At 38.2% G+C, this 22,690-nt stretch overlaps 1 protein-coding gene across 1 annotated transcript in view; it reads left to right on the forward strand.

Annotated features, from left to right (window-relative positions):
* The window catches only part of DNAI3 (dynein axonemal intermediate chain 3), a 45,212-nt gene that overhangs the window by 15,279 nt on the left and 7,243 nt on the right, over positions 1-22,690 (forward strand). Inside the window, exons 4-17 of the mRNA XM_072419582.1 lie at positions 3,907-4,091; positions 5,477-5,581; positions 6,208-6,351; positions 6,602-6,801; positions 7,526-7,642; positions 8,415-8,605; positions 9,082-9,206; positions 9,944-10,033; positions 10,812-10,889; positions 11,529-11,651; positions 12,633-12,706; positions 13,674-13,821; positions 19,143-19,230; positions 22,090-22,220. Coding sequence (XP_072275683.1) covers positions 3,907-4,091; positions 5,477-5,581; positions 6,208-6,351; positions 6,602-6,801; positions 7,526-7,642; positions 8,415-8,605; positions 9,082-9,206; positions 9,944-10,033; positions 10,812-10,889; positions 11,529-11,651; positions 12,633-12,706; positions 13,674-13,821; positions 19,143-19,230; positions 22,090-22,220 — 1,799 coding nt within the window. The remainder of the gene's footprint in view (positions 1-3,906; positions 4,092-5,476; positions 5,582-6,207; positions 6,352-6,601; positions 6,802-7,525; positions 7,643-8,414; positions 8,606-9,081; positions 9,207-9,943; positions 10,034-10,811; positions 10,890-11,528; positions 11,652-12,632; positions 12,707-13,673; positions 13,822-19,142; positions 19,231-22,089; positions 22,221-22,690) is intronic.

Raw genomic sequence — 22,690 nt, forward strand, 5'->3', positions numbered from 1 at the left:
ATTTGTTTGAACAAACCCTAACTCAAAGACAGCATGCAAGGAGCTGTAACCTCCAACAACTAATCAGAATCCATTATTACTGATCTGGCTTTAGTAGACTAGATTGTAATAGATGACTGCACCCAACACATCATCCCTACTGTTTTCTCTGCTCAGTGTGAATGTGTTATATTCTGAAACTTGGCAGTATGAACTGAACTATGAACAGAACTAAGACAATTATTTTGAGAGAGATCTGCAAAAGTCTTTGAGGAAGTTAGTTTTCAGGAGTTTGTCAAATTACATCAGCACTGTTAAGTTTGTGGGTTTATGCACTGGTATCATTGCTCACGATGGGCAATTGTCCCGGGCCGCCACATCCTTTAGCTTCAGAAGCCCAGATAGCAACTGAACATTGTATACTGTGCAATGAAATTAAACATCTCATTTGGATGATAACTAATGTGGAAAAAACTAATAGCACATAGAAGGAAAGTAGAATGCAGTTGTGCTTTATATAAACACTAAAGACACAAAAAAAAATCCATAGCAGCTAAGCATATAGCATCTCAAGAGCAGAGTTTCTCAACTTTAGCTACTATACTAGTTATTATAAACACTGGCTTATTGTATATAAATGCTTTCCATATTACATCTTGTCTTCCTAAATACCCATCAATGCTTCCTTATGTCTATATTAAGTATGGGTTTGGTGTCCAGACCGTCTACTTTCCCCATGCAGTCAAGATTTGGCCAAGGCTGTGTTTAGATTATAGCTGATCAGCAGATTACATATAATGTATTATCTCTGCGCTCTCTCTCCAATCAGTAAGCTCATTTTTTTAAATTTACAGAATTTGTCTGGAGTATTTCTTTTACTTTGTACTATCTATTAGTGGTAACAATGGGTCCTACCCAGCATAGGAGACCATAGACAGAGGGGTGCGGGTTCTGTGACTTTACTGCTGTAAAAAAAACAATATAAATAAGTCATCTAAATTTAAAAAAAGAAACAATCAAATTCTTTTAGGTCCCCAGTGTGTAAATGCATGAATCATCTATAACCCAATATTTTATTACATTGACACAAATGTGTGTACACTCACCCTACTGTCACCCCGCTGTGTCACACATCAGACTGAATTCCCATGTAGGAAATGACACAGATTTCATTGTGCTGTGTACAGAGGCCGGCAGCTAGATGAACCTTCTCACTCTTCCACTTTGCCTGGAGCTACAGTGATCAAAAGAGATTCATTGTATCACACATCATGTGCAGGGGGGGACAGGGGGTCTGCAAAAATGACTTCTTTTATCCACTGACCCTATACAGACTTTTGACACACTGCTGATGGCTTGTTTTGTATACATTGAAGCCAGATATTAGAACAAGTGGATCACTTTACATAGAAAGTTTGGAGACTTTAATAAACTTATCTATGTGTGTCAGATGTACGGCGTTTGATGTGGTCACTCTGCAGCTATACAGTTTAGTGACTTAACGTGTACCTGTCACAGATCTGAGCAATTCATCCCTTGCATAAAATTTTAAGTCAAAGTTACCTTTGATGTATCGGTGGGATGAGCTGTTCCAGATATGTGGGCAGCTGAATTTATATGTAAGTTCCGAGTTGGATTTGTTCTCACACCCTTTACTTTTTATTTGCAAACTCATCAGATGTGGTGGCTGCATTTGTTTTTTGTAACTCTCTAACACTTCCTGCTGTAGAGTAACCATGCTTACTTACTGTGGAGGAGCCGAGTTGCCATCTTGATTTAGACTACAATTTTCAGTCCAATTGCTCATTTCCAGTACCTACAGAGAAGATTTACTGTCATTTATAGAACTTCAAAAAATGATAATATTTTTATGATGTCAGTTCAGTGCTCAGAAAGTTAAAAAGATACAGGGATTCTGTCACGATCAATAGATAGTTTCCTATACTTGCAGAAAATGTTCTTGGTCTGGAAAAGAAAAGTAATGCAGCCACCACATCTAAAAACTGATAAGCTACAGTATATTCTTATTTTGTTCTTATCTTTTTTGGCTCCCTTTTGATCATCTCTATCTGTAGTCCTGATATTTTGGTATCCACTGAGGCCTGAACATTGATTTATTATGATTCATGGCTACAATCTGGATTCTAGATGACTGGCATATTTGTGCCTCCTTGCATACTTAATGTTTATTGCAATTTGTGTCCTCGCTAGGTGGATTCACCCTCTTTATTTGTCCTGGTGATCATTGTCACCAAGACTAAAATGGGGTGAGAAATCTAAAAATTTAAAGTTACTCCTGTGAGCTCAAGGAGTCCATGACCCCCCTGGGGCTGCACTATCAAGCAACCTCAGAATCAGGAATATACTACAGAGAATGGCCCCTTCTAATGTGGTAGTACCATTTAAGACCCCATTCAGGTGCTCCCAATGCTGGAGAATGAAGAGGACCATTCCCAACTAGGATTTCGTGGAGCCCTAGGGTCCCTCTAGAAGTTGCCTGGGGTTCCTTGAACTATAGCAGATTGACCTCTCATATAGTGGTGCCTGTATAGTTCTGGAGCCAAAACCACCTGGCAGAACCAGCTGCATGAAAGCAAGGACGTTTTAGCTATCTGTAAAGTGACAGTCTAACCACAAATGTATGGGCGACTTTCTTCCCACTGGCAACCATTTTACCCAATAATTATATAAATAACAGAGAGTCCCTGCCACTTAAAAATTTCTTTAGGGATCAAAAGGTTGAGAATGGCTGACCTATGCTATGCTATTGGACCACAGAGTGATATAAAAACTGTAGGTATAGTTTATTTTAATTTAAAATAAAAATATGGGGATCCAAAAAACATAAGAAAAGGGTTCATAAGTCAGGATTCAGACTGATGACGACGAGTAACACAGCACCATCGAACCTTCAATATAAATAAATGAGTTTGTTGTTTTCACAATGCTGCACTTTGTATTTAATATCTCAATAATCACATGCCACTTGAAATCTTCTAGGAAATAAAAGCTCAACCAAACAGTCCCCACCTTTTCCCTTTTAATTCGTTGCTAACCTCCAAAATAAGATTTGCTGGGGTCGGTACATCCTTCATCTTATTTTCAGCGCACGTTTCCTTCCTCCAATATACTATGTTTACTGGTGATAACCACATTCCGGAGCTGAAAGTCTAGTTTATAATCACAGACCTGTCACCGTTCCTGAATGTTTTTGTCTATGTGACCACAAAACCCAAAGTGGTTTACCAGAAATTACACGAAAGGTTTTCCTTAGATTAGAAAGACTTATTTTAAATTGTCAGTCCAAAAAAAAGGTGATATTTAGGTTCTGGGTGGAGGCTGCTGGGCTAAATAGCTCTCTGACTGTAAAGTTTTCTAGGCTATAAAGATGAGATCCGAATGTTGCATTTTCCAACTCTGTCACCTTTGTCGTGGAGTCTCATCCCTTGTACTCAATTCCTAAGAGTGACCCCCTCCCATCCAAGTGGTGCTGTTTTAAACGTTGGACACACCAAATAATAATTTGATATAGGATTTTTCACACTTAGCAAATGTTTTGTAAAACCTTGTTAAAAAAAGGATGTAGAGTACTCCAGAGGGGGTAAATCTAGGCAGCCTATCAACATGCAAACATGCAGAAAAAGGGCCAAAGTGATATCAAAGTGAACCTGTCACTAAAATCTGGTCAGGATGGTCAGTACATTTTAAAGCTCTTATTCAGAAAATAGGAATTTTGGCACAGAGCAGCAAGGAAGCACTCAGGAAAAGTAATCAAATATGATGTTTTATTCATTCCCCAAATGTGATTCCATTGTCTAACACAATAGGTGACAAATGTACCATAATAAAAGAAGTGACACATATATGTAATGATTGGTAGAATGACCAACAATGTACTAATTTGTTAAAGTATCTGTCATTCCACAGGTCATCCGGATTATGTAATTCCGCTAGTGTTAACTTCTAAAACGCAGGAAATCTTCCAGTGTCGAGTGGATGAGGATGTCACACCGGACAACCCCTACAAACTATTAAGAAAAGAAGAAATTCTGAGTGATCTAAAGACCAGGGCTGCTGTTTCTGACTTCAGCCCCATTAAATCTGTTATAACGGTATGTGATGTGTGATCCTGTGTAATGTTTTCTAGGAAGCAGAGCTGTTTACAATAAATTTAAGCACTCGGCAGATACAAATTCCAGTAAATGCATTACATGCCAACTAATACAGTTATGTATCATTAAAATGATTACATGAATTTGGAAAGCTGAATTCCATGCAATCAGCTATATTGTGGATACATACTTATATGAAAGATGCTTTACCTGCTATTGGACTTTATTCCTGAGATTTACCAGCCCAACTACCTAGCACAGCCTGGTGACCTGGTTTCTCTCTACTGAAGGCAGTGCAACTTGGTCAGCTTAGGGTTTTTAGGTCATGTCTCTGTCCAGTTGTTTGAGTATGCTTATTGCACAGCATGCTTATTACAGCATGCAGGACAACTGATTGGCCCCAAGTACCGTCCCTCCCTTTCTAAATTTGCTGTACAAGGACTTATATGAAGCTAGTATTAAATTAATGCAGAACTAAACTTCATTTAAAAAATTACAAGCAGGAAGATTGTTTATTGCACAAGAGACAGGCAATGTATCGTCTGCAATAAAAAGAAACTTACCTGGCTGATCACAACTTTTAATTACATTCCCACCTCTTTTTGCTCTGTCATGGGCCCGTCAGTCTTCACCTGGTCCAATTCTGGGTTCCAGATCTTTGGCAATCTTCATTAGCCAGCACAGAATGATGTAATTCATATGCATACACACAGGATTTTATTCATTCCCATCAGCCAGGGGAATTGGCAGGATATCTGGCATCGTACACTGAGCTGTGTATATGTAGCTCAGTGTACAGTGAAGGAAAGCTTGTGAACAGACAGGTTAGTTTATTATTTTGCAGAAAGGGCCTCACCTGTCCTGGAAAAAAGCTTTACACTTTAGTTCATATTACATTTATTAGCTACATCGACAGAGGTTTTTACCAATGCTAATAAACATACTTGATGACCTGATGATGGCAGCAAATTTTATGGCCTGCCCTGGTATATTAGGGTTCATGGTTCATATCATGACCAGGACAATATCTGCATGAAAATAGTATCTTCTCCCTCTATTTGGGTGTTCTCCAGACACTCCGGTTTCCAAATCCCAAAAACATATAGATAGCTTAACTGCCCCCTCCCCCAAAAAAATCACTATTGGTAGGACAATGGTCTGATGGGAGCTCCTCAGAAGGAATGTTAGGTGACTTTATTATGTAAGTGCTGTGTCATTTTTCAGCACTTTATAAAAATAGATTATTAATGGGTGGGGGGTTTCAGAAGAGGGCACTTTGTGCTTGAACCATTCTGTGAATAATGATAGAAATATAGAATTTATATTTATACAGTGTTTTTCATTCAATCCTTCTCATTATTTTTATTTGTTCCTTTGTTTTTTAGGAGTATCCGGGAGAAGAGTTGCTCCTTGCCCTTGACACAGAGTTTAGATATGGACAGAATTTTTATCTGGTCATAACAGAGGAAGCCAAGGAATCCATACTGCATGTAATAAATAACGCTTATATTCTTTATTTTTCAAAAACCTTTTTTATAATAGTTATACTACAAATACATAGCAAACACTTCAGGGTTTTTTTTTTACATATGTACCTTTCCTTGAGTTTATGGTATTTTTGTTTATTCAGATTTTTTTAGATACATATGGAATTGCAAAAGAAAGGAATTACAGAAATCATGTCTTATATTTAAAGAGAAAATATTTAACTACGCAGATGTGTTTGTAAGTTTAGCTTTTAACCAAAATCTTGTAGTATTTAAAATGTATCACAGGTTCAAACCCCTCTCAACCTAAACCAAAGTTAAAAACAGAAAGAAGTTTAAAAGAATTCAAATAACCAGACTGGACTTTGGACTTTGTAGTTATGTAGCCCAACTTAAACACTTTCATTATGAACTGTGAAAGAGTAGAGCTTTGCACTACAATGCCAATATTCGGTTCATTTTCTATGGGTGATCTATGGGTCATTCCAGATACCTGCTCAACATCTAGGTTTTTGCTGTTTTGAAAGTATAAATTGTGATTCAGCCTTACAGAAGACCATGGAGACCAAACCCATTGTACATACAAATACTCTACAAACTAACTGTGATGGGAATGTGTTGTCTTTTAGCCTCCTGAGCTTGTAACTGAGGAAGAAGCAAAGGAAGAAGACACAGAAGATTACACCTATCAACCTCCTGTTTTCAAACCATGGGTTTCTCTTGGTAGTGAAAAGGAAATTGAAGAAGAAATGGTCAAAGAATCCAGATCAAAGGTGACAATAGTATATGGGGTGCCTGTGCAACTATAGGCGAGATTTAGGTAACAGTTTGTGCCTGATATGTTGATTAGCAGAAACAGCCAGTGCACCAAAACAGTTAGAAGACCCTAATGTCTCCTTTCCTACTATGTCCAAAACTAACAAATTTGTCTGGACTTCTTTAACTTCTAGAGTAGCATATTGGCTAGAAAAATGTTTAAATAGCGTAACATAAACATAAAATGCTTTCATTTTATTTACGCAGATAAAATTTATGATTTCACGAGTACGTCACGAATTTGGTGCACAGGTCACTTTTAGCGACTACAATGCTTCAGATGTGAAAGACGGGTATATGGAATGTACATCCTACCAAGACAAACGTTTCAACATTATACCAAAAGAGCGGGATACAGGAATACAGGTTGTACCACTACTGCAAGAGCAGAGCACCCAGACCCAGTGGTAAGTAGGTGGAGGGGTAGAATGTCACATGCCTTTCTATATGTAGGAAAAGCAAGTATTTTTTATTTCTCTGCTACCACAGATTAAGGAAGCAGCATCATTATCTAGCCCTTTCCCAGCCTGACTGGTCTTGGTCTGTCCCTTTTATTACCTGGATTTCAGCACTTTCAATCATGGAGGCTCAGCACGTGGACAGTACTAGTTGGCTTTATTGAGAAAGCAACCTATCAGCCCTTCCTACCAGCCATGATATGCTGCCATTGCATAGAGTAGAATAAAGTCCTAATGGTGATCTCAATAGGTCGAAAATAAGGGAATAAAGAAAACAAGTTTGATTTAATGACTTCATGAGCATGTTATTGAAAAGAGAAAACAAAAAAGGCAAAATAACAGAAATGTGTTTTATACACGATCTATGGTAAAGCTTAAGTTTCATCTTCCTTTAACTTCTTTTATTTGTACTTTGTAAAGAAAATTATAGTGAATATTCACACATTTTTTGTGTGAATGTTCTCACTTATTTGGTAAATCAACCTTGTTCTTTTTAACTGACATGGCATCTGAATATCATGCAATACGGGACAGGAAGCCATTTTCCATCTTCTCTTTTAATTTTGATGCTATAAATATCTTTATTGATCCTCAGTCTTGTTGTATCACTAATGAAAATGATTACATATCATGACCTCTCTTTACAAATTTACTGTTTATTTTTCTCTGTTAGGACTTACCCACGAAATGCTTGCACCCAATACCAGCCAAGAGAGTTTTCAGAGGAAGAAAAACAAGAGCTGCTGTCTTCCAAAGAGCTAAAGGATTTTATCAATTCGGTGTCACTAAGGTTTGTGTGTAAATAACGGCGATACTATCAGAATGATCCTATATTCAGTTAACCTATGCTTATATAACCTTTCTCTTCAGATCACACTTTTGTATTTATCTGTGTATTGATTTTGATGTAAAATAGATTTTGCAGAGCTGGTGCAAGTGTTATATTTTCAAGACATTATGCTGCAAGAAAAACAGTTATAAAGTGTGTTTTTATTTTTTAGTTTTGGTGGTTAAGAGTTTAATTACATGGATAGTTATAAAGCAGTGCATAACCTTCTTAACAACCACAAACGAACAAATAAACTCAGGTACCTGCCTATAACTGTCTTTGCCCATAGAGGTACAGGCAGTGAGTTGCTTAGGCTCCATTATATTGCTATCCTCTATACACCACAAAGTAACCCCACACCAGCTTATTCATAAAATGCAGGTCATGGTGTGGAACCTACTGTTTCATGAAAGAAGAGGAGAGGCTGGACTTTGCAGTAGTGTGACCATGGTCCCTTCTTCTCCCTTTTAAATTGATTCCCTAAACCTTTATGTAACAAAAATACAGAAATTGTTTTGTCTTTTTACAACATTATATCTTTTACTACATGGCAGGTGTACTATTTACATCTTTATGTTATTTTGTAATAATTAGATCTGATATAGTTCATTGATAGGTGCTCCATATTTTGCAGACTAATTGCACAGCTCTACATACTTTTATAGGAAACATCTTGTGGACATTTTCCGATAACTTTGCTGTGTTTTGTCTTTACACTCTCTCTTATAAACAGGCTGGAATTAGCGCTACAGCAAAATGAAATTGTGAACGCCTTTGTAGATGACTGGAAAGCCTTGTGTGAACAGGAGAGCATGTTCGGTACAAGATCCGACTCTCACTTGAAAGAATATCAGTCTTTTACAGACCATCGATTTGGCAAAGACAAAACCATCAGCTGCATAGATTGGCACCCTACACTGCATGGTAATGATTGAATTTGCTTTCAGTAATGTCACTGAACATAAAACATAAAGATTTTATTTTTTATATTTATTTATGAAAAGTGTTTTTATAAAAAACAAGAAAATTCAAACAACATGAATAAAAGCCTGAATCCTATTAGTTAGTGTACAGTTGAATGATTTTCTCATAGTAAACCATGCCTTCCCTAATATGTATTGAAATGGGCATTCATAACCTCCATCAGAACTCTCTGTGACAATGCAGTGTATATAAAGTGCAATAAAATTTTGAAAAGGGATAGAGTATTGGCAAGTTCTCATTAGCTCTTCTTAATTACAGTACAGATATGAGGTTTAAAATAGTCTTTGTCGCTTTGCATGCAAAACAGACCCAAAAATTTATGCTAAGATTTTGCATATAAAATGTACATTTAATATTATCCAGCAGCTTTAATCTTTTACCCTCAATAAGTTAGATTTTGGTGTTTTATTTTCCAGGCTTGGTGGCAGTTTCACTAACTGAACGTCTTTCACTGGAGGATCGAGTAAACTTATCATCCAAACTTATCCTAAAGCCATCGCTGATTCTTATTTGGAGCCTGAGTGACCCCATACATCCCCAGGTAAGACGATTGAGTCCAAATTCTCCTTTTTTTTTTTTTTTTTTTTTTTTTTTTTTTTTTTTTTTTTAGATGTGTGATGTTCATTCAAAGATAAGCCCATCACAGTCTTACTTTTTAAAGCCATTCTTTAATAGAGTGAATCTAGCGTTCTTATCATTAGGAAGGCAGAGATGTTCACAGACACAAAGCACAAAGGTTCAGGTATCCATAGGAATCCGATTTCACATAACATAAATCATTTTAGTAAAAGCTGAATCCTGATTTTATGCTGTACAAAGAGCTATTTGGGTAAGTCAACTGCACTTATTCCTTTGCAATGGCATTTTATATCTGTGACTTTACCAAAGTCATATATACACAGGAAAACAGATTTGTTGCTGGTTTATTTATATGCATGCTACCAGACTACACAAATAGGCCTACAAATGAGGAAGAAGTTTACTTAAACCGCTGTTCATCCACAATTTGTAGATAAAATTTGCTTTTGGACATAAATGATCAAAATCCAATCAGAATAGTTCATGATCTTGTATTTACAATGTCAGCTAGCATTCTTCATCTTTCACTCATTAAGGGAATGGTACACATTGAAAATTGTTTTCAATGGGTAATCAACACCAGAATTGGTCTTTATGATATCATGATAAATAAAGTGTTCCAACACTTCTAATTTTTTATAATGGTGCTGTAAACATGTAAAATGTGTACTTTAAAAGTTTCTTCCCATCTCCTTTTAGCTGATGCTGGAATGTCCAGATGATATTTATTGCTTCCGCTTTTGTCCAAGTGATCCCAGTATTATCGCTGGAGGGTGTATAAATGGCCAGGTAATGTGTTCAGGTCTTTATGGTCTTTGCTGTCTCCTGGGACAGATTTCTCTATACTGGTCAGTGTAGTAGAAATGACTGAACTTTACAATCTAAATGGACTGCACATGTTCGTCTTCTGGTCAGCTAATCTTCATATGTCTAATAAGCTATTGTACAACCGCTAGCTATAGGTTGGTTTCTTTTCTGTACTCATCAATAATTTTAGGTACCATACAGTTGCCTATTGAATGTTTTAAAGTGTGTTCAAGACCTTTCTTCTTTTAAATCACAGGATTAATGGAAAACATTTTGGTCCATCATATCCAAATGTTCAATAAAGTATCAGCTTGTTATGTGCTAATGTACTAGTAGAAGAAGGTTGGGGACACTGGCATATTTGCCTCGGGTGCTAACGGTCCTTGTTTCAGCAGGGATCCCAAGGCGTCCCTTCATATGCTAAAAAATGATTTAAAAAAATGAAACTGTTTTTGCTTGTGTCAACTGACCTGAGAGGCACAAATTGCTCATAAAACCCTAAAATTTTACAGAACCCTGGTTGAGCAACACTGGTCTGGTGTCTCTTCAATATTGTGATACACACATCAAAGTTTTTATGTAAATCAATATTCAGGGTTCACTGGGTGAGGTTCACAGTATGACTGTTGATTCTGAAACCAGCTGTCTCTTCTAAAAATGCAAATTTTTGGGGTGTGTTGCGTCAACACATAAATTGATTCAGAATTTAAATGCATTGTTTTGTATGGCTAAGCTCAATTTTCTTATAACTTTACCTTAGGTTGTATTATGGGATATCTCTGCTTATAAAGAGCGGCTTACAGCTAAAACTGGAGTAACCAAGAGCACCAGTTCAAAGGTATGTTTGTATCACACAGTAAACAACTTTGCTAACCCAACATTACATAGTATTTCATTATTGTGAGTTCCTGCCAAAAGTTCCTTTTTAATTTACTTGTGATCCAACCAATCTCCTTTCCTTTAGGGATTCCACAGTCACATGAGTTGATATTGTAGATGTTCCTCACAGCACTCCTGCTGGTGAAATCTGGTATTGCAGACTAATGATAACTGTTTAGATTTATTATGCCATCTCTTTTTTACTACATGTACACCATTGAATTTTTTTATCACATGCTTATGCTAGGGTGATTTTTAAATGGTGGATGAGGAAATGCTTTTGTAAACAGTTTTCAGAATTTTTGACATATTGGACATGAAACATGTACACGTACATTGACCATAACTGATATAATGTGCATGGACATAATCACAGCAGTTTTAAATATCATCAACAGTAAAATATTGCATGACAAGCATGTTTCAGTTAGAATATGTAAGAAAATGCCAAACTGTATCTACCTTATTGTGACAGTTATTAAAATGAATGTAATATTTTCACTTATTTGTGTTTTCTGAATGAGTGGTAGTATAAAATCAGAGGTAATTAAGTACTTATCATCCCGAGTCCACTAACATGTGTTTGTTCTGTCTGCAGACAACACTGGAACCCAAGCAATCCAATGAGCCACATTTTGTGAGATACTGTGCAGTGTCCTCCATAGAACATGGGCACAAGGCTGTAATAACTGACATACACTGGCTCCCAGATTTCTTTGAGGTAAGTGCTTGGATAGGAAACAGTAAGCCCCATATGTGTTGTGTGATTTGTTGTAGGAGGGCCTGTAAATCTATTGTTTGAATGGAGAAGTATAAGCAACAAATATGGTGGCCAACAGGCCATATTCTTGACCTCCTCTCCATCCCACCCCGCCCCAATCCATCTCCCAACTCATAATTTTCAATCAGTTTTGTTACTTTTGGATATGGGAATCCTACAATAAATAAATCTGGTTACTTTGCCTAATCCAAACATGGTGGCATGTGATCTGTTTCCATCCCCCACTTTGGTGGGATAAAGGAAGGGAGGGAATATTCCAGAATCCTCATGGTACCCTATTAGGGCTAGGTGCAGATCCCAGCCACATACAGGTATAGTGGTGTTACTTATGGGTCATTTATTTTGGTACTTTAACTGATTTGAGCACCAGGGTATAGAGAAGGGTCTGCTATTCCAATGTTGCCCTTATGGAGAGTAGCAGAAGTATTGTTGCCTTAGTTGCTTAAAGGTTTTACTAAAAATGTCTTGGGCACAAACCAAAAATAGGCCGGTGTTTGCTAAGACGTAAGCATTCAGCTATTGCTGCTCGGAGATCCAGGGGGCTTTGTAGCTGAATCCTGGCCTTTTCTGGCACCAAGTGCTTACCATAGGGACAAGGTATAGTTTCTTGCAGCATATACAAACAGCCTATTATTGCTTTTTTGTAAATCGATATATCGCACCAAGCAAAAGTTGGGTAAGCTTCACATTGCACAAAACAGTAATTCAGCTATAATCTTCTAGGGTCAAGTTTGCTTATTTTTTCTTTTACGCAAGGTTTAATATTCCTTTTTTATTTATTATTTCTGTCTATGTTTAGAATATCTTTTCTTTCTATATAAAACAGTTGAAAGGGTAAAAGGCTGAAATTTCATTGACCAGGCACAAAGCCTTTTATATGTAAAGTGATATTACTATAAGTAATGTTCTGTTCTTAAATAGATCACCCGGACAGGATATCCATATGAAAATAAAAGTGGATGTTGTGTGCAGCTCGTCACCTGTTCTCCAGACTGGTAAGGAAAGTCATAAAAAAACACATATGGCTTATGGGGCTAAAGTTTGGGCAGTTGAGATTCTGTTGAGAGGGAAGATTATTATTACTGTTATTATCTTCACTTCTAAAATTACAGAAGTCTCAAGCCGTTTACAGATGCCAAACAAATGGCACCCATAAAGATTGGAATTAGTGATTGTTTCAGGGATCAATAAAATAAACAAGCACTGTACAGACATTTTTTTTTATTTGGAATATAAGAACCTGTAGTTTGTATGTAGCATTTTTTGTCCCCACCAACGAGATTCTACCTTCTATTTGTCCTGGTGCAATGGATAATCTAAACTTTTAAAGTTGTTTCTGGAACAGAGATTAAAGAGGAAATCCAGTGTGGATACAGTTCCAGTGACAACTGGACAGGTGATTCCCTCCCACTTTCTTTTGTGTCCTCCAGAGCAGAAATTATCCAGGACTGAAAATGACAGAAACACAGATTGCAAAAACTCCCCAAAAACAGGCTTTGAGCCATTCCCAAAACTCAAAACAAATGTTTTGGATTTATCTCCATAAAAGGCTTTCTTCCTACTGCATCCACTGTAAATAAAAAATTATATACTAATATATATATTATATATTATTAAGTCATCATGCTTTTGTAAACACAACTAGTAATGTACAGCCTTCATCACTTGTTTCATGTCATTATTTCTGAAATGAATACATTCTAGAAAATAAACCAGTGCATCATAGGAGACAATTTCATGAGTGTGTTACCCTGGTTGGTAGTCTGTACCTTCCCCTATGCAGTAACCATTCCCTTAATATAAAGTGCAGTATATGCAGTTAGGATAGAGAAAGGAAACTCTCATTCTGGACATAATATGCTATTGAGATTATTCACAGAAGATAATTACTCTTCCACTGGTTTAATCTGTTTACTAGAGAGTGTAAGTACATCGACTTACTTATCGAATTACCTTCTACAGCTCCATCATGTTCTGGGACATCCGATCACACAAGCCACAGGCACAGACTGCAGCTGAAAAAAAAATGGATATGAAGCAGCTGGAGCTTCCCCTTGGTGTACCGGATACTTTCAAACACATTGATTTGGTCTGGAAGCCACTTGTTAAGGTACCACCAACATGTAAAACCACGGTTGGGTCAAGGGGTGGACAAAAGAGTGGCCACCTTGGTCGCTTTAGTGGGAAAGAGGTGTAAAAAGGGCAAAACCTGCATCCTGTACTGCTAAAATAGTTCACAGCTCATTTTAAACTTGTCAAGAGAACAGGAATTAAGCCGGATACACACATGCAATTATAGTTGTTGGAAAGGATCTTTCACGATCCTTTGCAACGACTAAGGACTGCACGATGCATGAACGTATGTATAACACCGTTCTGCTCTATGCAGAGAGGAGGGGGAGAACGACGGAGCGGCACCCTGCTGCGCGCTCTCCCCCTTCCCTTGCATCAGGATCGTTCTTTGTCCAATGTCCGTGGATTCACCAGGACGGTCATTTGGATGATCAACGACCGGCGCTGTACACATGCCAGATTCTCGTCCGATATTGGATGTGTGTACGTAGCTTTAGGTGTGAATCTTCCAATGGGTAGTCATGTTGCTACCCAAATGTCCAAGATTTCAGAGAAATTTTATTATTTCCTGTACTGCCTTCAGATCTTCCCAGAAGATCCCTAAATCTTCCCAGGAGGACACAGGTGGAAATAGGAAATTGAGACAGGGTTTTTATCTAAAACTGGCAATGTTAACCTTTCCTACTCACAAAGGAGGTGCCTTTAGTGATTTACAACCCTCATTTTTAAAGCTTCTTTAAGAGGACCAAGGGTGTTTACAGTCCGAGTACTTATCAACCACATACAAATGGTGTGGTCATTAGAGAAATACTGGTATAGATGTCTTTTCAGTTCTGTAAGTATCAATGGCAGATCATCCCCTAAAAAAACTTTTAGCAATTTCCAGTTTATAGCCAAGTTTGGGATTTACAAAGCTGACCACACATGCCGACTAAAGTAAATTTTTAACTAACCTGGTCAGCAATTCAAACTGAGCATATGCTAACCTAAAGTGTATATATAATATTGCAACCTTAAAACTTAACCATTGGAGAAGCCACTGGTTAATGATATAGCACCAACAGTTAGCATTCAGCAGCTGCTGATTTGCCTAGGGCCACATATTCATCCAATTCACTGCACATTTGGGCCTGATTCATGAAAGATCTCCAAGACTGGAGAAGATAGACTATCATGATCATGAAAACCTGGGTGATCCAGCAAACCTAGAATGGATTTGGTCCAGACCTCAAAACATTTGCCAACTATTCGCAAATGATTTTCAAGAAATCCATTCCAGGCTTGCTGGATCAAACAGGTTCTCCCATGATATTAATATTATTATTATTATTATTATTAATAAACAGGATTTATTTAGCGCCAACATATTACGCAGCGCTGTACATTAAATAGGGATATTCTATCTTCTCCAGTCTTGGAAAGCTTTAATATATCAGACAGTGTGTCTTTTGGTCACCATGATAATATTAGTGGAAGCTATCACATGGAAACTCCTTCTGTTTTTAGAACCTAATTCTTGATTATTAACAGAGTAATCCAGTATTAAAATATAGGAAAGAGTGGGATACTCCCCTGATGATGTCAGAGCCCTGACAGGCAGCAGTGAGGCTACAAGAGTGGAGATGCCTGGGCACTGCACAGATTTGGTCTGCTTTCTCTGTTTTATAATAAAATGCTTATTTGGTTACTATGCTTTTATATATTCTGTTGTGCCAAATAATTTGTAAAAAAAACTCCAAAAATGATCAGTAGCACCAGAGATAAATCTCAGCCACACCTGATAAAGCTGAGCTTGGCATTGTCAATTATCTTTCCTAAGCCTGGTTTTGGCCCTTCAATGTTTTAGGGGGGTAAACCAACCCAAATATCGGGACAAACTAAACTTTTTCTACTAGTTAGTTTTTTGTAATAGTTTACTAGGAGAGGTTGCACAGAAGAGAATCCTAAAGTAGGAAGTTGTAATCTCACCCAGAAACATCTATAAAGTCTACTAAATCCGATTAGATTAAATCTTAATAAACTTAGATTAGGATGTATTTAACTGATTAATTTGACCTGCCTGGAGTTTTTCTTCATGTATGCCAAACACATATGTAATAAAAACACTTTTCTTGTACCTCCATGTTTTTAATTTGCTTTATAATTCATGTTAAAGTTCAGCATCAAGTGAGCTGTTGCTTACATTTTCTGACAGATAAGACTGTGTACTGAATGGGCGCCATAGATGTAGCAAGCAAGATATGGAGAGCATTCCACACATTCAGCAAAAATCTGAACATTAGTCTTCAGTTTGAAAGGGCTGAGCCGGTCCTTCTCAGTATCTGCAGGATGGGGATTATCAGATTGTCAGGGATCCAGTTCGAGCTGATTGTCCTCACCACTATTTCATGAACTGCCCTACATATAATATATAACACCCAGAAAGAATGTAACTTATCACTGTTTTCTTCATTCTGGGATGTCTGCCATAAAACATTGTCAAATATCTCTTGGTTATTAAGTGGTATTTAATGTAGAGGGTGTGGGGATCATTAAAATGGGACAATGCTGGCACGTTTTCTCAGTGCAAGCAATACGAACCTTTATGGAAGCTGCAGAGCATTTTCAGCTATTTCACACTAACAAACCCAAAAGGACCATTTATACTTATACAGGTTGACAATCAAAAATCTGGTAACCTCCAGACCGGTGCGCCGGATTTGATACCTCCACACACAGGCCAGCCTTCCTCTCGCAGCACCACGGACATCTGGCACAGTTCCAGGGAGCAGGCAGCAGGGACATCTCCACGTGTATTTAGGCTTAGTCTACATGGATATTTTCCCCAGGTTTAACCTGAGGCTTTCAAAGCCCATGTTTGAAATCCCCATGCATTCCCATAGGCTAATCTACACCGGAACATTTCCTTGAGCCATGTTTGTGAGCGTTATTTTAATTGTTGATTGCAATGTTTAAAAAATTAAAACGCTGGGTTAAAGCTGGAAAACGCCCAAAAATGCGGGTAAATGCTTCCATTGATTTCAATGGGTTGTTTTCTGAGTTTTTAAGCACTTAAAATGCAAATTAGTTAAAAACGTGGGAAAAATGCGAAAAAATGTAGGAAAACACGGCATAGACGTTTTCCAGCGTTTTAAAGGCAAGCTTTAACATGGTAATAAAATTGTAGACCCAGCCTTAGTGTAGCAAGCAGACCTAACAGCTGTAGAACAGCGCCAGCAAAACATCAGTGGCCAAACTGTGTACTGCAGTACTTGTATTGAAAATGCGATCCGAAATGCATGCAAGAAAACTGAAGGAAACCGGAGTATCGATGGCCAGATTTTCGATTGTCAACCTGTATACAAAAATGTGTGGTAGAGCATGCACATTACCGCAATGCACATTAACATGCAATGAGCTTGTTTTATTAAGGCTCCCCAAGACTGGAAAAAAGAGACTAACATGAGATAGAAAACCTAGAATAGATCTTGTCCAGGACTGAAAACATTTTCCAGCTGAAAGAAAATGCTTTTTAAGAAATCTGTTCCAGGTTTACTGGATCACCTAGGTTCTCACACAATAGTCTACCTTCTCTAGTCTTGGAAACTTTAATAAATCATGCCCAGTATATAGTGTGCTGTGAGTCATTGAGTGCCACCCCAATTCACCTTTTTAGCACAGCCAAATGCATATGTGTTCAGGGCACCACAATGCACAGATTTGTTAGTCCATTCTTTTGAGTTACTTAGAGACCCTGTTGCTGGGCCAAACATTTTAACAGCAGTTTTTACCTTAGTTAATTTGTGCATTTATTATGTTTGATGCATATTATGTATTGGGTTTTTCTGGCATAGGACAGCACATGGACAGGTTAGGAAATCTGCTCTAACTATAAGTTCCTCTCTCACACATAGAGCTGGTATTTACTTTTGTCCTGTGGCCTCTCTAGTCACATAAATATGTAGGGTTGGTTTAGGGAGTTTAAGTGCTGTTGGATTATGATTACATGGACAGCTATCCTATACCGTGGTTATTGATAGGTCTCACCAGACGGGAAACAACAGACTGTTCTAAAGGCGTGAAAAGAGTACCGCAACCACTAAAAACAGGAATCGGAGCCTGCACATGTAATGATCATGTATCACTTGTCAAATATTATTTTTTACAAACTATAGGCCGTGATTTGCTGGAAAAATGTAATATGGTTGGCCAAAAATCATCTAAAATCATTAGCTAGTAATGTTGCAATGTGCTACATTTGGCAGCCCATTAGGTTGAATGGGCTGCTGCACACAGTACATCACATACAAATGTAATGCATGCTGAACATTTGAATGCACTATGTAAATTTGCAGGGCTGCTTATTGTACTGCAAAGTATTGTTGAGGTACGTTTGAGTTGCCATTAACATTGACTGGCATTCCAGCTCACCAATGCATGTTCTGTGCATCGCTGCACTTTGTCATTTATTGCCTGCAGAGGCGCATGGAAATGTGTGCATTAACACAAAGGTAATGAAACCCTGTTATTATTTAAAATAAAATCACTTTAAAGGTCCCAGCAATATAACAGTGTTTATACTCATCTCTGCAGCAGCCCATATTTCCTAGAATCAACCTGTGCCATGGTCTCTTTAGGCCTCTTTACTAATCAGCATCTCCAGTGGTGTCTGATCCCTGTTTCCCTCACTTCATGCTGGGGTTCTATTTACCAGCAGAGCTTAGCAATGATTTAGGGATTGTAGGATATAAGACAGGCTTCTGACACCCCCAGAGCAGGCTCTAGTTCTGGAATGGAGGGAAGTTAGGAGACACAGGACTCTGGAATGGTTAGTATAACACTCATATTTAGTAGGAACTTCTAATCTAGATTTATTTTAAACATTGCAGGGTAGCATTATTCTTCCAGTACAGATTTCTAAACTATGCAAAGACTGTAGAAGGGAGCCAGATGGAGCCTTTTGTCATCCAACATTTCCCCTTTAGTGAAGACTTAGGATAAGGATAAACAGCATCGTCTGACATCGGAAATCACGAGGTGGCTCTTTCAATATTACTGGAAATACTCTTTAAATACAAATACATCATGTTTCTGGAGTTATGATGGAATGTGCAAATAAGGTAAGCAGGGATAAAACAGATCACCATTTTACTAGGACAGATATGATCATGAGGAGGCCAACTTTCCTCTGGACTGGAGGAATGTCAGTGCTGTGATATGCATGTTTCCTGTGCATCTGGACAGACCCCGCGCCTCATCATTTGCACATACAAGATGCCAGAAATATTGTCAGGGACAGCCATTTCCTGGCTATTTTCACATTTTGTAAAATGTATTCAATGTATTTAGTTAGTGATTTCTATATCTGTGTCTTTCCAGACTTCAATTCCCAAGATCGAAACAGGAGGAGAATTCAGCCCTATAAAGGTCAGCCTGAGAGAGGAGCATCACCACTCAAGGACAATAGGTAACATCTGATGAGTACAAGTTTTCATTAAAAAAATGATTGCAGATGTCCCCTTCTGAAAATGATATCTGCCAGATTGTCATGCTGATCCAATGGCTTTTATCCGAGTCCTTGGGAAGTTCTGATTGCACCACGACTAAAGCGCCATATAGCCAAACACTAGGCTTTGAAGACTGCACCATGATTAAAAAAGTTCCAAAGCCATAGGTCTAATCTGTCATCTAGGCCAGTGATTTTCAACCCCGGATTTCCATGAGAGATCTTCAGGTGTACCGTGGGAAATTATCTAATTACCATTGTCGAGTGTCTGTGCTGTAGTGACTGGCAGAGTAATGTAATACTCTTCCATGTCAGTGGGTGGCAGTAGGTAGTTTATTTGCCTTGTTTATTCTTAAAAACAAGAGAATTAGCTACAGAGTGTCATTTTGTAACATTTTTGATTTGTGGTGTGCTGCACGATTTTTTCAATGTAAAAAATGTTCTGTGGCTCAAAAAAGGTTGAAAAACACCAATCTAGGGAACTGGCATTTTTAGAAGCTGGAAAAATTGCAAATTGGAAAGAACGAGCTTTGAGGCTCAGAGATTCAGTGCAAATAGTTAATTATGTATTTATACTTAGTTGATACATACATATTTACAGTATACAATCAATTGCTGTGTTGTATCCCTGATCCTGTTTGGATTCACAGGAATGGGATAACTATACTATACATAGGTGTTCTACCGCCATACAATGATTGAAAGTCAAAAGGTAGGACCAATATGGCCACATACGATGAGAAAATGTGGCTTCCTCAGGGGCTATGATGTAGAGAGAGTTGTATGGTCTATTTGTAGTTCAAAAAAGATATAACACATGCATTTAGAACATTGTCACAAATATATCAATACATTTCTAATATGTATTGATAGATAGTATTGCAAAAACATCACACGGTATTTAAATGCATAATGTAGAAAACAAATATACTGTATATCAAACAATAAATGTTCATAATTTCATATCCAATGTAAATACAGCATATTCGTTTTCCACATTATGCAAAAACTGGACATCATGATGTTGACCATTGACCATTAAACTGTACCCATGGCTTTGAGATTTTATACTGGCACCCGGGTGCCCACGTGTATGTTTAGTTTGTTTTTCGAGTACCTTGGGAGTCCCCAGAACTGGATCATTGTATTGTGCAATTGTGTTTTTGCCCTCCCCTCCATCTACTGCATATTGCTATTGGCCACCAAACACAAAGTAACACCTTGCTAGGTAATAAGTCAGAGCAATTTCAAATGTGGGGGGACAGAGCACAGACAAGCTTTGGTTAAATGGAGGTGCCTACTCTACATTCCTAAGGCCACAGGTTCATTTTTAGGTACTGAGAGGGGGCGAATGATTATAACATTTATGGTTTATAAATGGAAGTCATTCATGGCATCTATACAGAGATCTTATTTATGGAGACACATACCTCTGTACAGGCAGTGTTTCACAGCCAAGCTCCATTATTCTAGAGCCGCTGCCAACGCTTCCCCTGGCACACATCATCCCTTCCTGAATCTATTTCCATCATGCTGCCATTTAGTTTTCTGTCCTCAGCATATCAAAATACAGGAACTCGCAGCTTCTCCCCAGGCCTATAATCTGCCCGCTTTAGTGACCTAATGCTGGCTGTCTTCACAGGAATTACTATAAAGCTGGATAATATGTCCACAATGTAATATAGATGGATAAATGACCTATAATGGCCCTGGCCACAGCACTGATGTAGGAAATCATTAAGTGTGGATTAGTTACACAGTATCTATGTCATTTTGGACCTCTTGTATACAATGAGCAATTCATTTTTAAAGTTCAGAGAAGAGCAAACTGTGATTTTCCATTTATTGGGGAACTATTGGTCTCTGCATGACCTATCCTTTGCATTTTGTATAGCTTTACTGCATACAGGGTTGACATCTCCTAATATCAATAATGGAGCTCAAAACTGAGTGTAGTTATCTCACCAATATGATCCCAGAGAAAGAAACTTTCATGTGGCTAATTTCTCTATCTATCCATCCATTCTAAAACTGACTACAGAACTCAAGTGGCAGCCAGTGGTAAACGCTTTATCCAGTTGCTGAGCTCTCTTAGATATGTGTGAGTGTTTGTACAAATGCCTATGAAGAAGGAAGAGTTTTAAAGCCCATCTCTGGGCAACAGCTCACCGGCCTTCTCTGCAGGGGACGGCTGATCCATTACTGCTCTTCCACTTATGCTGGCCAATCCCCTACCACCCAGGTGCCCTGACATCACTGCTGTTCAGGATTCTCTCACAGACTCCCCCTGCTGGACATAGGTAGGAAGTGTCTATATTATGCAGGCAAAGAAGAGAGGTGACCTGGTGCTGGAATATCACAAATGTGGCTTTAGATAGGTAAAATCTGTGTATATTTTTTCCCAGCAAAAAGAGAGGACGAAGGGGGTAGGCTGGATATCAGATAATTATACCTGATAAAGTAGAGTGGGCTTTAAATGGCAGCTCACGGAATGTATGCCATTGTCCAGCTCCTAAAAATGCTGCATTAATCATAGTTTTGCAGTATGACACCCAGTTACACACTTATCACTAGGCCAATGGTAACAAGATTCATGGCTGTGATTGGCCTTGACAGGTTCCCTTTAAATCTGCCCATTACTTTATGCAGTGGAAAGAAGTATTACTCCAGATGGTAACAAATGAAGTCATTCCTTGTTTGTACTGATACAGGGATTTGTGGCTACCTCATTCCACCGCCTGGCCGTCTGCACGGCTATACACATTCCTTGCACATCTGCAATATAACTTTTATATTCGTCTTTTTCTCCGCAATGTGTAGACAAGCTGCAGATCCAGGTCAAGGAGGAGAAGTCTGAGGGAGGAATTCATTACAGCAGTTTAAGAGCGACCTCAGCCAAAAACTCCAAGGTTCTGGAAGATATCAACACCAATTATTTTGCTGCAACTGAAGTAAGTTCTCTCCGAGGCTCACACGGTAGCTCACACTCAGTCCCAGCCAAATACACAATAATAAACATGTAGAAAAGGTCATCTTTGCCAGCCCACCTAACAAACTATCGGTATCGATTACATTACGGTATCGAAATTTAACAGAAAGCCACTGCTTCTTTTCTCTTTGCTCTGAAAGTTAAAGCCTAATTGAGCTGTCAGTTTAAATCAACTAAGAACATTCCAGGTGGATCAAAACAAAAAGTGTGCAATGTCTTACAGCTGGAAAGTAGCGATAGCAGCACGGAAACTAAAGAATCCTGTCTGCCGCCAACATCGTAGAAAGATCCTTTCTTGCTGTATGAAAGCAGTGGTCTCCCTGCAGAGGCCCAACACACCATCCTGTTTGAACCTCTGTGGATAGACCACACTGTTTTCACACAGAAAGCAGTACTCCTTCACTGTAGCATGCTGGCAGCAGACAAGCTTTA

Source organism: Pyxicephalus adspersus, chromosome 8 (genome assembly GCF_032062135.1).
Source record: "Pyxicephalus adspersus chromosome 8, UCB_Pads_2.0, whole genome shotgun sequence".
Classification (NCBI taxonomy): Eukaryota; Metazoa; Chordata; class Amphibia; order Anura; family Pyxicephalidae; genus Pyxicephalus; species Pyxicephalus adspersus.